Raw genomic sequence first — 15325 nt, 5'->3', positions numbered from 1 at the left:
AGTCCATGGCAGTTACAAAAATCCCAAAAGGATCACACATGTCAACCGTCTGAAGCCCTATTTTGGGAGGGTTGATGTGATCATGGTTACAGATGAGGGACAGGAAGAAGAGAGGGAACTCTCCCTGATCTCCTCTCCAGCAACCCACAAAATGGTTCTGTGGATGGTGCGGTCTTGTCAGACACCCTCACAGGCCAACAGCAGGCTGACTGCAGGCACGTCCTCAATCAGTTTGCTGATCTGTTCTCTCTGACCCCTGGTAGGACTAATTGGTACGTACCTATGGTGTGGACACTAGTGACAGATTGCCTGCCAAAAACAAAATCTATAGGCAGTCAGACCATGTCAGAGACAGCATCCAAGTGCAAGTCAACAAATATGCTAGATTTGGGTGTCACTGAACCCTCTAAAAGTCCCTAGGATAGCCCAATAGTTTTAGTCCCCAAGCCTCACTACAAAGGAGAGATAAAGGAAATGAGGTATTGGGTGGACTGCAGGGGCCTCAACTCTATCACAGAAACATATGCACACCCAATTCCAAGAGCTGATGAGCTCATAGATTAGGGACAACCAAACACCTGAATACCTTTGTTCTTACATGTGGGTACTGACAGATTGGACTGAGCAAAAGAGAGATCAGCATTCTCCACTGGAAGTGGGCATCAGCAGTTTACTGTCATGCCCTTTGGATTAAGAATTGGTTGGTGAACCAAGTCCTGGCTGGGCTGGAATCCTTTAGTGCAGCATATCCAGATAATATTGCTGTCTACAGGTCCACCTGGCAGGATCACCTGATCCACCTTGAAAAGGTCCTTGATGCCCTGCAAAAGGTAGTCCTCACTATCAAGGCCAGTAAGTGCGAGACTGGGCAGGAAAAGGCTATGTACTTGAGCCACAAGGTAGGTGGAGGCCATGTTCAACCCCTAGAGCCCAAGATCCAGACCATTCTGACTTGGGAAGCTCCAACTACTCTGACCCAAGTCAGGGAACTCCGTGACTTGACTGGATACTATAGGATGTTTGTGAAGGATTATAGCACGATAGTGGCACCCCTCACAGAACGTGCCTCAAAGAAAATGCCTAAAAACATCAACTGGACAGTAAGTTGTCAAAAAGCTTTTGACACTTTGAAGGACGCAATGTGCTCTGCCCCAGTCCTGAAAGCTCCAGATTACTCCAGGCAGTATATTGTCCAAACAGATGCCGCAGAACTTGGGATAGGAGAAGTCCTAGTCCAGACCGATGATGAGGGACATGACCAGCATGTTTCTTTTATAAACAGAAGACTACTTACTAGGGAACAAAATGGAGTGCCATAGAGAGGGAAGCCTTTACTATGGTCTGGGACTTGAAGAAGCTGAGGCCATACTTGATTGGCTCTGACTTCATAGTTCACTCAGACCACAGGCGCCTCAGTTGGCTTCAACAGATGAAGGGTGAAAACCCCAAACTGCTTAGGTGGTCCATATCTCTACAGGGAATGGACTTTAAAGTAGAAAAAAGACCTGGGATTGCCCATGCCAATGCAGATGGCCTTTCCAGGTTCTTCCACTTAGAGGATGAAGACTCACTAGGGAGAGGTAGGTTCATCCCTTTTGTTTCAGGGGGTAGTGTGAGAAAAGGCCTCTTTTGACATGGTAGCCCCCACTTTGTACCTGGAAAATGATGTGGTTTCAAACTGTAAGTGCCCTGGGCCCTGCTAAACACTTTCCCAGGGCTAGCTCTCTCTCCCGAAACTGTACTATGCATTTGCATTTCAGCCCCCCTTGTAAGTCCATAGTACCTAGAGCATGGGTACTGAAGAAGGCCCCTAGAGCTGCAGCACCAATTGTGTCCCTCTGAGCTGCCCCACACCAGCCTCATGGAGACTGTCCTTGCAAGTGCATGACAAGGTATATTTAAAAGTTGCAACATGGCACTCACCAAAAGTCCCCTGTCCACTAACACTGCATACAGTATAGGTGAGCCACCCCTCTGGCAGGCCTTGCAGCCCTAAGTGAGGATACACTAGAATGCATGGGAGGGCATATGTTTGAATGAACAAATATGCCCTACTGTGTCTTTACAAAACCTTAAGACATAGTAAGTGTGCAGGGGATCCATAACAAATACATGTGCTGGACACTGGTCATTACGTGTTCCCCAGCTACATGATAGCCTCTCTGAATACTGGGTTGCTTGGTGCCAAACAACTTAGAATACTGATGCCAGTGTTAGATTTATTATAACATGTACCCAGAGGGCACCTTAGTGGTGCCCCCTACAAAACCTGCCAGCCCTAGAATGGTTGCTGACTGGTTTTTACCAGCCTCCCACCACCAGACACAGATCTGGACTCCTGGGGTGAGAGCCTCTGCTCTCAGGAGCCACAAAACAAACCTTTTCTTGGGTCGAGGTATTACACCTCCTTCCTCGGGCAGGCAGGCACCCAGATCCAGCGGTCAGCTTCAAAGGCTTTACCACCTTTGAAATCTGACCTCTGACTCTGCTGTTAGCAGCAGATGGCCGCACAATGGTTTTCTTGTACTTTAATCGGTGGGAAAACTTACTCAGAGTAGGAGGAGTACCCCCCCCCCAAACTTGCACTACCCTCCAGTTCACTGACTGGCTGCTGACCAACAAACCAGAGAAGCAGCCAAACCAAATTTAACCTGATGGATCCAGAGGACAACCGATGCCAGTGTGCCAAGTTTGGTGTCACTGCAACCTCCAGCAGCTGAGACGTACCAAAACTCAGGGTACTAGATTCCCAACATCGGACACCCAGAAATAAAGTCCACTCCAGACTCTCCAAGCACCAGTCGAGGGACCCCAGGACACCCAAGAACCATCCCCTAGAGTGGCCCTGCTGACCTGCAATCCACCCTTAAAGTGACCTGCACCTGGCTCCAAAGGCTCCTTGATGCACAGCCTTCAGCTAACCTATCTGCACTGCCCTGGCCTCCTTGGCCCCTGCAGCGGAAAACCAGCTATGCTCTAGGGGTCCCTAACCCTTGCGATCTCTACACTCAGTCAACCTGTGCAGTGTGTTTCCAAGTGGTCCCTCTCTCTGTTCTGCACCAGCTTCAAGACATTCAACCACTGCCCCCACATGAACGGATAACTGCCCGAACGTCTCGGCTGGCCCACAGAACATCTCGAGGACCTCGACCAAGAACAGAAGATGACCCTTGTGAGGACATTACCTGGTTTTATATGCATTTTTAAAGTTCTCTTCCATTGATTCCTACGGTGTGTAACTACGCACAAAAAGGCTATTTTTTGCTAAACTTTGAAAAATGATAACTTAAAAAGTACTTACCCAATTTTGATGATCTCAGTCTTACAAAATGTATACAAATCTGAAGTATTTTTGTAAATTGGTCTCAAGTTATTCTTTTGGGTGAGTGTCCACATTTATTTATACAGTGAGTACAACCAATGCTTAGCGCTTCTCCGAAATTAGCCTAACTGCTTGACCAAGCTACCATAAAACATTGAGCACAAAGTGGTCTATTTATTACCTCTGAATACCAAGATTGGGCTTCTTGGACTCTCTGTACATTGTGCATCGTTTTTGTACACTATCTAGACAGCCAGCCTTCTACAGGGCTCCTCTCTACATGGATGTCTAAGCCATCATTCGGCCCATCAAGGGCGATGTCAAGAAAAGGATATCCAAAAATTAAATGTGGTTGAAATACTTTCATAAGACTTCTGGAATAAAACTACTATATAGACTTCTAGTTACATGGATCAGCTCTCTTTAAAACATCATTCGGACTCTCAGGGTTGATGTCAACAAAGGGAAAGGGATTTTCAAAAATAAAGTGTGGATGTAATATCTTCATAGGCTTTCCGGAAGAAAATACAAAAATATAGGTCTTCTCACTGTGTGAATTATCATTGTTTAAGACATAAGTTGGCCTTTCAGGTGTAATGTCTACAAAAGGAAGTTGAAAATTAAACAGTGGATTAAATTTGTATGTGGTTTTGTACCAGCTATAATATTCACCAAATTATTTTTTACATACAATCTTTTCGTTAATTTATTAACTGTGGCTTTTTATCAAATAATCTAAAAATGGTAGTGAGTGGAATTCACAGTATCACTTACTTGTAGTGTCGTACTGTGTAGAAATGCTTTTTATTCACAATCAAAAGGATTGTTTTTTCCCCACTGGTGATTATACAGTACTCTGTTTACAGGTACTAGTATAAAGAAACGGAGAACAGGAAAGAGGGAAAATAAAATGCTTTAGTGAATTGTTATATACTGCTATAGCACAATTCATGTATACTGATTTGTTTTACATCTCTTATAAGCATCATACTAACATTTATATTCTTCTTTTTTTAACAGCATTTGGGGACATATATCATCAAAACTTCCAAGATAACAAAGTGGCAGAAAAATATATGATTCTGACACATTGTGACAATCGCTTATTCTTAGTCACTATACTTTACACGTTGGACACAGTGTTTTCTGGTTTCTGACCTGCACAGTATCTGAAACACATGCTCATTCAGTGTATCATGTAAGTACTCATACAACTCTGCATACATCACTTATATATTCACTCACTCACACATACACCATTCATACAGCCATTAAGTCACACATACATCACTATTACACCCACCCACTCATACAGCAGTTATACACTCAGTCACACATAGACCCACTCATGCAACCACTCACTTAGTGATACAGCAACTAATATACCCTCTGACTCACCTGTAAAAGTACTTAAACATGCACTCATTCACCTAAACAACTACGTACCCATCCAGTCATTCATGTATGCAACCACTGATGCACGCCATCACTCACACATACAGGCACTCATGCACCCAGTCACTCACACACACACACACTCATACAACCACTTACTCAACTATACAGTCACTCATGCACCCATTCTCTCACTCATTTACTCAATCATACACCTATTGACTCATCCATACAGCCACTCATTCAAGCATTCACTTAATCATACTGCCACTCAGTCACTTAGCCATACATCCACTCACGCACCCAGTCACTCACCCATCAAACACTCACACACCCATTCACTTACCCGTACAGCCACTCATACACCCTTTTCATTCACCCCTACAGCCAATGAAGTATCCATTCACTCACTCATACTGCCACTCATGCACCCGCTCACTCACCTATACAGCCACTCACGCACCCTGTCTCTCACCCATACAGCCCATCATGTACCCATTCACTCAGCCGTACACCCACTCATGCACCCATTCACTTACCCGTACACCCACTCACGCACCCAACCACTCACCCACACAGCCATTCACGCACCCAGTCACTCACCCATACACCCAATCACGCACCCATTCACTCACCCACACAGTCACTCACACACCCAGTCACACATTCATACACCCACTCATGTACCCACTGGCCCGTACAACCTCTTATGCACCCAGTTACTCACCCATACACCCATTCATGCACCCATTTATACACCAATACAGCCACTTGTGCACCCACTCACTCACCCATACAGCCACTCATGCACCCATTCATACACCCATACAGCCACTTGTGCACCCATTCACTCACCCATACAGCCACTCATGCACCCTATTACTCACCCATACAGCCACTCACACACCCATATAGCCACTCATGCACCCACTCATTCACCCATACAGACACTTATGCACCCTCTCAATCTCCAGTACAACCACTTATGCACCCACTCACTTACCCATATAGGAATTTATACTCTCACCCATGTATACAGCCTCTCACACACCATCTTACTCACCCATATAGCCACTCATGCACGCCCTCACTCACCCATACAGACACTCACTCATCCTTTCACTCACCAATACAGTCACTCATACACCAACTAAATCACCCATACAGCTACACATACTCTGAGACTCACGCATGCAGCCACTCATGCACTGTGACACTTACCTATACATCCAATCATGCACCCATCCAGTCATGTATGCATGTTTTACTCACCCAAACACTGACTCATGGAACCACTCACTCATCCATACAGCCACGCATAAACACACTAACTCATACATCCACTCATACACCCAGTCACCCACCCATATTCCCTTTCATGCACTCAGTCACCGATACACCCAATTACTCACACATACAGCTACTCACAAAGCCCCTCACTCATTCATACAGTAGCTGATACATGCTATCACTCAACTATACAAGCTCTCATATACCCAATCAGTCACCCTTGAAACCAGTCATGCATTTCTTATTTAAAATGAGTGATGTGGTCCTAAAAAGAAGAGGTTTTTTGGGGGGTTTGTGAGTTTAGTTTTTTTGTGTTTTTTTATTTTATTTATTTTTGAACTATTGTGGAATTTTTGGTGTTTTATTTGTATTTTGCGGAAAACAAATACTTGCAACGGCAAGCAGAACAATGTGCATAGCTTGTTCGCCGACACAAAACCTTGTTATATTTTGTACCAAAACATTGCAACTTTTCCAAATTCTGGGATAGTCAGAGAAACTCCAGAAACATGGCGTTCACCAGGTGATGATCCTGGCTGGTCAGCAGATCCATTGGAACCACCTTCACTCTCCAGCCTCTGCATTTGCATTCTTTCAGGACTACTAAAGCGCATTGTGCTAAGATGTTTAAACGTGCTAGATGCCATACATATATTTCCTCTCATTTCTTCTTGATAAGACTTTTTTTCAGGGAGTGCCTGTTACCTTGCGGGCCTTAACAGTTTTTTCCCCTTCTGGAACAGACAAAAATTAACCAAGCTATACTCTTGTTTTTGTTCTTTGGGACTTCTTCCTCCAAGATACTGACATCCTTCTCCTGCTGCTCTCTTGAAGCTGCCATGTCCATAGGAAAAACTAGCAAATAAAACACCAAGTCGCAAGCACAAAGTATTTGGCTTGGCAGAGAAGTGTGAAAACACACAGCCACTCCCAAAGTAAATTGCAATGGGCAAGACGATGGAAAGGACCTTAGCCAATGGAACAGTTTTTCTCTAGGTCACATGGGATGCACAACACCGTCGCATCCCAGCCGCGACGTAAACGCGACTCCTTAAAACTGATTTAAATGTTGCTTAAAACGTATGTCTTGTCTGCAAACATTTTTTATTCGTGTGATACTAAACCTCTTTATGTAATGTAAACATTAAGTAACTGCATATATGTTTATGAGGTATTTTTTTTAAACATTGGCGTCTCGTACTCTGCACGAAACTTGAAATACGTGCTGTGTACGGTGCGCGATGAAGTTGCAGCTCTCATAAAAGTAGTAAAAACACAATGAAAATCTTTTTCACGTGATTCCATGGTAGTTAATGAACAATATTAGTTAACCTTGCATATTAAATTTTGTAGGAGGCTGGCTCTCTATATAGTGTACTACAATGAGGTGCACTGTGCAGAGAGTCCAAGCAACCCCACCTTGGTATCCAGAGGTATTAAGAAGACCACCTAATGCTCTATTTTTAGTGGTAGCTTGGTTGAGCATTTAGGCTAATCTTGGGGATGTGCTAAACATTAGTTGTACTCACAGTATCAATTAATGTGGACACACACTCAAAAGAATAACTCAAGACCAATTTACAAAAATACTCCAAATTTTCTATAAAACTTTTAAAACCAAGATCATCAAAATCGGGTAAGTACTTTTTAAGTTATGATTTTTCAACTTTTAGTAAAAATAGACTTTTTGTGCATACTTACGCACCATAGGAATCAATAGGAGAAAACTTTCAAAATGCATATAAATTCAGGCACTACTCTCACAAGTGTCACCTTCTGTTTTTAGGTTGAGGTCGTTGAGATGTTCTGTGGGCCAGCTGGAGCAGTTTGGGCAGTTCCCGGTTCAAGCACGAGCAGCGGCTGAAAGTCTTGGAGCTGGTGCAGAACTGAGAAGGGGGCCACTTGCAAACACACTGCAAAGGAGGACTTAAAGATACGTCTGGTGGATCCTTTTGGAGTCGTGGTCACAAGGGGTTAGGGACCCCTATAGCACAGCTCGTTTCCTGATGCAGGGGCCATGAAAGCTGGGTGCAGTGCAGATTGGTCAGCCAAGGGTCATGCTTCCTACGGTCCTTGGAACCAGGTGAAGGTCACTGAGGGTGGATTTCGGGTCAGCAGGGACACTCTGGGAGGTGGTTCTTGGGTGTCCTGATGTCCCTTGACTGGAATTTGCTTCTCGTCCACAGAGAATCTGGAGCGGACTTTTCTTCTGGGTGTCTGACTTGGGGGTCCAGTACCCTGGAGCATGGCATGTCTCAGCCACTGAAAGATGCAGTGTCACCAAACTTGGCACTCTGGCAGGGTTTGTCTTTTGGGTCTGTTGGGTGGAAATGGGTCTGGCTGCCATGCCCGGTTCATGGTAAGCTGCCAGTCAGTGAACTGGACTTCACTGGCTCTTGCCTGCTGGGTGCAGGGAGTGATGCCTTCGCTCTGGAGGGGCACTAGCAGAAATCTTTAGAAGGGTGGAGGTTCTCTGGGGTTTCCTGGAGTCCCTCCGATGTCCAGTCGACCCCTCAGCAGCGATTGTCAAGTCCTGGGTGCAGCAGGTAGGGTTTGGCGTCTTTTCTTCCTGCAGCGGGACTTCTGTTCTCGAGCCCTCTTTGTTGCTGGCTTTATTGTGTCCTTCCAATCTGATCTGCAAGTTTAGGGAGGTCCACTCAATACTGCATTTAGTGGACGTTAAGAGGAGTACCTGGTAGTGGCCAATGGGCCACTTACCTGTGTGACCACTTCATGTGGGAAAAGTCACGTCCCTAACAACAATAGGCTATTTTCCTGCCATCCAAGATGGAGGAAAATGAAATGGAGCCGTCACCTCTCCTGCCACACCTGGGGAGTGGTGCAAGCTGAAGGGTCACTCCTCTTAATCTGGCTGAGTTTTCCTGCCAGTTTTCCCACTCAAAGTGGATGAAAAACCATGGGTAGCCATCTGCTGATAGCAGCAAAGTCAGAGGTCAGATTTCAAAGGCGGTAAAGCCTTTGAAGCTGACCACTGGGCCTGGCTGCCTGCCTGGGGGAGGAAAGGTAATACCTCCACCCAGGAAAGGCTTAGTGTTCTGGCTCCTGAGAGCAGAGGTTCTGTGTCTGGTGGTGGCAGGCTGGTAAAAACCAGTCAGCAATCATATCACGGCTGGTAGGGTTGTAGGGGGCACCTTTAAGGTGCCCTCTGGGTACATGTTATAATGAATACAACACTGGCATCAGTGTGGGTTGATTATTCAGAGTTGGTTGCAACAAACAACCCAGAATTCAGAGAGGCCATCATGTACCTGTGAAACTCGTCCAGCACATGTATTTACTATAGCTTCCCTGTACACTTACTATGTATTAAGGTTTTGCATGCAAACATCTGCCCTCACATGCATTATAACGCACCCTGCCTTAGGGCTGTAAGGCCTGCCAGATTGGTGACTTACCTATAGTGCATGAAGTGTTGGTGGACAGGACACTCTTGGTGAGTGCCTTGTCGAGTTTGCAACATTTAAATACACCTGGTCATGGACTTGCAATGGCAGTCTGGATGAGGCTGGTGTGGTGCCTCTCAGAGTGGCACAATTGGTGTTGCAGCTCTGAGGGTTCCTCTTCAGTACCCATGCTCTAGGTACCAGGGGTACCATTTACTAGGGAATTACAAAGGTGGCTGAAGTGCCAAACATAGTACAGTTTTGGGATCTGGCCCTGGGAATCTGTTTAGCAGGGGCCCAGGACACTTACAGTTCAGAACCAACTGGTTAAAAACTGGGGAGTGTGGGGTACTACATACAAAACCCAGTTCCCCCACAAACTAAATTTTGGAAACTTGTGTATATGTGGATTCTACAAATTTCTAATTTGCACTGAAGTTGCATACTGTGCGTGAAGGTTTGTGTAGGGTACACGACTCCTAATTTAAAAAAAATATGAATATATTACTACTAATAGATGTGAAAAAGCTGTGTATTCTGCATGAAGGCCCATGACAGTAACAAAGCAGTGGGGTTAGTTGATGCACCATGCAGGACAGTGCCTTCAATTTATCATGCATTCACCTCTTCTCCCCTCCTCTATATAATTTGTCAGTAAAGTTTATGTTGTAGAGAGTTCCAGCTCAACCAGCACAGTCACCGGAAACAGTTATTGTAAGCAGACAGTGTGGTCAGTGAAATGAAAAGCCTGAACACAACAAGGTTAGCTTATTTAACACTTAGAGCCCTGCAATGTACACAGCACTGAAAACAGGTATGTATGCCAATTCAGGGGTGCATGTAACCAATATCTGCCAACACATTTTGGCCACAGGCCATGCCATGGAGACATTCACTGCTCCAGACAGCCGAACACCATTTACGGCAGTCTTTGGATTAGCGTATACTAATGTAAATACTTCACATTAGAGAAACCATACAAATTCACGCAAAAAAAGGTTACAGGTATGTTATAGTTATGAAATAAACTTAAAAAAACCTTATAAATTCACTGAAAAAACCTAAGATTATAGGGGCGTTATAGTTAGGAAATAGAATTTAAAAAACGTAGAACTTCACTGAAAACAACAAAGGTTACAGGGACGTTATAGTTAGACTCACATTTTAAACATACAAAAACATAGAAATGCACCAGTTATAGTTAAAGTTACTTCAAGTAACTATAACTCATGCCCTAAGGTAACTATAACTCATGCCCCCTTCATGCACAGTTTTTTTTTTTAAAAGTTTTTACTGCAAAAATTACATTGATATTATCAATTATGTTATCAAAGATGTCAAGAGTGACGTCATTTCTGGGGTAATTAGCAGTGCACGTCAAGGGCTTGAGTTATAGTTACCTCAGGGCATGAGTTATAGTTACTTGCGCTACCAAAAAAGTAACACATAGTTTAAAAAATAAATATAGATTTGGGAAACAGAGAAGCAGGGTGTCCCTAACCCGGATAGGCTATTTTCCTGCCATTCAAGATGGAGGAAAATGAAATGGAGCGGTCACCTCGCCTGCCACGCCTGGGGAGTGGTGCAAGCTCAGGGTGGTCACTCCTCCTAATCTGGCTGAGTTTTCCTGCCAGTTTTCCCGCTCAAAGTGGAGGAAAAACCATTAGTTAGCCATCTGCTGCTAGCAGCAGAGTCAGAGGTCAGATTCAAAGGTGGTAAAGTCTTTGAAGCTGAACACTTCTACCCAGGAAAGGCTTAGGCCCTGATTTATACTGTTTGGGGCAAAACTGCACTAACGCAGTTTTGCACCAAAACGCTTAGCACCGGCTTGCACCATTTCTGTGCACCATCTGGGCACCATATTTATGGAATGGTGCAAGCCTGTTCAAAGGGTAGGATAGCGTAAAAAACAGAATGACGTTAGTCGGGTGGGGCTGGCAGTATGGAAGAAGGGGGTTTTCACCAAAAAATTACGTTAGGCAGATTAGAGTAAAAAAAAGAAATGACTCTAACCTGCCTAGAGTCATTTTCTGATGCAAAACCATCCATACCACATGACTCCTGTCTTAGAAAAGACAGGAGTCATGGTCACCACCTCAATGCCCAGCACAGGGGACATGGTCCCCTGGGCATGGCCATTACACCCAGTGCCATGTGGGGGCCCATTTCAGGGCCTCCAATGGCACTTAAAAAAAAAGAATACTTACCTCTACTTATGGAATGGGGTCCCCAATCATCCGCTGTCCCTCTTGTGTGGGTGGGGGTGTCCCTGGGGCCTGAGGAGGGCACCTGTGGGCTTATTCCATGGTGTTCCACCATGAAAATAGCCCCACAGGTCCCCTAATGCCTGCCCTGACCCAGGCATAAAAAAATGGTGCAAAGCAGGCTTTGCACCATTTTTTGACCCCTTCTCCCTCCTGTGCGTGATTTTAGCACGGGGGGATAAATCTGGCGCTAAGGCCATAGAGTCATTTTCTGCACAGGAATGTCTACTTTGCATCCCATTGACGCAAAGTATGTTTCCACGTCCCAAGAATGACTTTAACTCCATAAATTTGGCACTAGACAGGTCTAGCACCAAAGTAGAAATATGGAGTTAGTTTTGCACCAAATTTGTGTAAAAAAATCAATTACGCCAATTCGGGGCAAAACAATAATAAATATGCCCCTGAGGCCCTAATTTATACTTTTTGGTGCAAAACTGCACTAACGAAGTTTTGCACCAAAAGGTTTAGCACCGGCTTGCACCATTTCTGTGCACCAGCCGGGCACCATATTTATGGAATGGTGCAAGCCGGTGCAAAGGGTAAGCTAGCGTAAAAAACAATTACGTTAGCTGGGTGGGGCTGGCGGTATGGAAGAAAGGGGTTTTGTACCAAACAATGACGTTAGGCAGGTTAGAGTAAAAAAAAATTACTAACCTGCCTAGAGTCATTTTCTGATGCAAAACCAACCATACCACATGACTCCTGTCTTGGAAAAGACAGGATTCATGCCCACCACCCCAATGGCCAGCACAGGGGACAGGGTCCCCTGGGCATGGCCGTTGCACCCAGTGCCATGTAGTGGGTCCCATTTCAGGGCCTCCAATGGCACGTTAAAAAATAAAAAAATAATAACTTCCCTGTACTTACCTGGGATGGGGTCCCCCATCCTCTGCTGTCCCTCTGGTGTGGGTGGAGGTGTCCCTGGGGCCTGAGGAGGGCACCTGTGGGCTTATTCCATGGTGTTCCACCATGGAAATAGCCCCACATGTCCCCTAACGCCTGCCCTGACCCAGGTGTTAAAAAATGGTGCAAAGCAAGCTTTGCACCATGTTTTGACCCCTCCTCCCTCCTGTACGTGATTTTAGCTTGGGGGATAAATATGAGGCTAAGGCCATAGTCATTTTTTGCACAGTAATGCCTACTTTGCATCTCATTGATGCAAAGTAGGTTTCCACGTCAAAACAATGACTTTAACTCCATAAATTTAGCGCTAGACAGGTCTACCACCAAAGTATAAATATGGAGTTAGTTTTGCACTGAATTTGCGTCCAAAAAAATTGCGCATGTTCGGCGCAAAACAAGTATAAATATGCCCTTTAGTGTTCTGGCTGCTGAGAGCACAGGTTCTCACCACAGGAGTCCAGATCTGTGTCTGGTAAAAACTAGTCAGCAACCATGTCAGGGTTGGCAGGTTTGCAGGGGGCACCTTTAAGGTGCCCTCGGTACATGTTATAATTAATTCAACACTGGCATCAGTTTGGGTTGATTATTCTGAGTTGGTTGCTACCAAACAGCCCAGTATTCAGAGAGGCCATGATGTAGAAAAAAAACTAACAGTATAGAACAGCACAGTTCTGCGTTAAAGGGCAAGGGGGATACAAGGGAAATAGAGTCTTAGGAGGCAGAGAGTTATGGCAAAGAATTCACAGACCAGCTCAGCCAGACATCTTACTGCCCCACCCCACACTCCACCAAATAAATCTGAAGGGGTGATCTTTACATACCTGCTCACTGTAGTCCTCGGGTACATGGCCAGTTCTGAAGTAAACCACAGCAACTTCATGGCCATCTCTACAAACACAGATGAATACATTACTGGACTGTATCAGAAAATGGCCATTCCCAAGAGAGGGTTTATGAAGAAAATGCAGTTTTGAAAATGGTGAAAATTGTAAATGTACTGGTAAGGTACAGTTAACACCAATAACCAGTTCTCACAGTTCACATTTCTATGTTTAGTGCCTAGAATCATAGTACACAATGCTATAAATCTTTCCTTAAATGAAAAAACACAGCAGGCAGATATCTGACTCAAGCCACCCACCATGTAGAGACAATGATGTCTAGAGAGTACCTAAACCAAACTTCAAGTATTACTAGGTTAATGAATACCTTCATACGAAGGAAGGCTGGACAGATCTGGCCCTTCCTTACAGTAATAAAGCATCTCATGCCAGCCTCCTTCCTTCTTCTCCTGCTCTAGGATTATTCTTGCCTTCAATCAATCAATCAATCAATCAATCATAATATTTATAGAGCGCACTACGTACCCGTTAGGGTTTCAAGGTGCTGAGGGGGGGGTGGGGGGGCTGCTGCTACTGGTCGAAGATCCAGGTCTTGAGTAGTCTCCTGAAGGTGAGAAGGTCCTGGGTCTGTCGCAGGGCGATCGGGAGGGTGTTCCAGGTCTTGGCGGCGAGATAGGAGAAGGATCTGCCGCCGGAGGTCTTGCCTTGGAAGCTGGGAACGAAGGCGAGGGCAAGGTTGGCGTAGCGGAGGTGGCGGGAGGGGACGTAGAAGTTGAGTCTGTAGTTAAGGTAGGCTGATCCGGCATTGTGGAGTGCCTTGTGAGCGTGGGTGAGAACCTTGAAGGTGATCCTCTTGTCCACGGGGAGCCAGTGGAGGTCCTTCAGGTGGTGGGAGATGTGGCAACGGCGGGGTACGTCGAGGACCAGTCGGGCGGAGGCGTTTTGGATGCGTTGGAGGCGACGGATGTCTTTAGCTGGGATGTCTGTGTAGAGTGCGTTGCCGTAGTCCAGTCTACTGCTGACGAGGGCCTGGGTCACTGTTTTTCTGGTTTCCGTCGGGATCCATTTGTAGATTCTACGTAGCATGCGGAGGGTGTTGTAGCAGGAGGAGGAAACTGCGTTGACCTGCTTGGACATGGTGAGGGCGGAGTCGAGGACGAAGCCCAGGTTGCGTGCGTGGTTGGTTGGTGTTGGAGGAGGTCCCAGTGCGGTGGGCCACCAGGAGTCGTCCCAGGCTGAGGGGGTGCATCCGAGGATGAGGACCTCCGTCTTGTCGGAGTTCAATTTCAGGCGGCTATTTCTCATCCATTCGGCGATGGACTTCATTCCTTCATGGAGGTTGGCTTTGGCGGTGTGTGGGTCTTTGGTGAGGGAGAGGATGAGCTGGGTGTCGTCGGCGTAGGAGAGAATGTTGAGGTTGTGCTGACGGGTCAGTTGTGCGAGGGGGGCCATGTAGACGTTGATGTCACGGTTTCGGGCGGGTCTGATCAGGACTCTGGCTGGGACAACCCTTGAGGTCACCGAATATCCTAAAGAGGTAGTGTACTGGGGAAGAAGAGCAGCTAAAGGCATACACGAAAAGGACGGCTATGGACAGACCCAGGAAACAGGAAAGTAAAAGCGGAGCAACCCTTGTGTGAACAAATAGGAAACAGATTACTAGTGGACAAACACGCTGGGGTTGTACACAGAGTAAGGCGCAGAACGCCCCACAGTGACCGGGAATCTCAATGCCTCTGTGCAGTTTGCTCTTACAGATAGTCACCCTGCCAGCCCCATAGAAAGGAGGCAGCAGAAGTGATTCTGTCTCTGGACCCTAGAGCACAGACAAGGAACGTACTTACATACACAGGACACGCTCTTGTGGGTCCAGCTGGAAACACAGTGGCGATTCCTGAGAAA

The 15325-nt window shown here is 45.8% G+C and overlaps 1 protein-coding gene across 1 annotated transcript in view; it reads right to left on the bottom strand.

Annotated features, from left to right (window-relative positions):
• LOC138282976 (glutathione synthetase-like) overlaps positions 1–15325 on the bottom strand; it is a 309854-nt gene that overhangs the window by 125441 nt on the left and 169088 nt on the right. Inside the window, exon 8 of the mRNA XM_069221064.1 lies at positions 13403–13469. Within this exon, the coding sequence (XP_069077165.1) occupies positions 13403–13469 (67 nt within the window). The remainder of the gene's footprint in view (positions 1–13402; positions 13470–15325) is intronic.

This window comes from Pleurodeles waltl, chromosome 2_2 (assembly GCF_031143425.1).
Source record: "Pleurodeles waltl isolate 20211129_DDA chromosome 2_2, aPleWal1.hap1.20221129, whole genome shotgun sequence".
Lineage (NCBI taxonomy): Eukaryota > Metazoa > Chordata > Amphibia > Caudata > Salamandridae > Pleurodeles > Pleurodeles waltl.
This window is presented reverse-complemented; position numbering and strand designations above follow the sequence as displayed.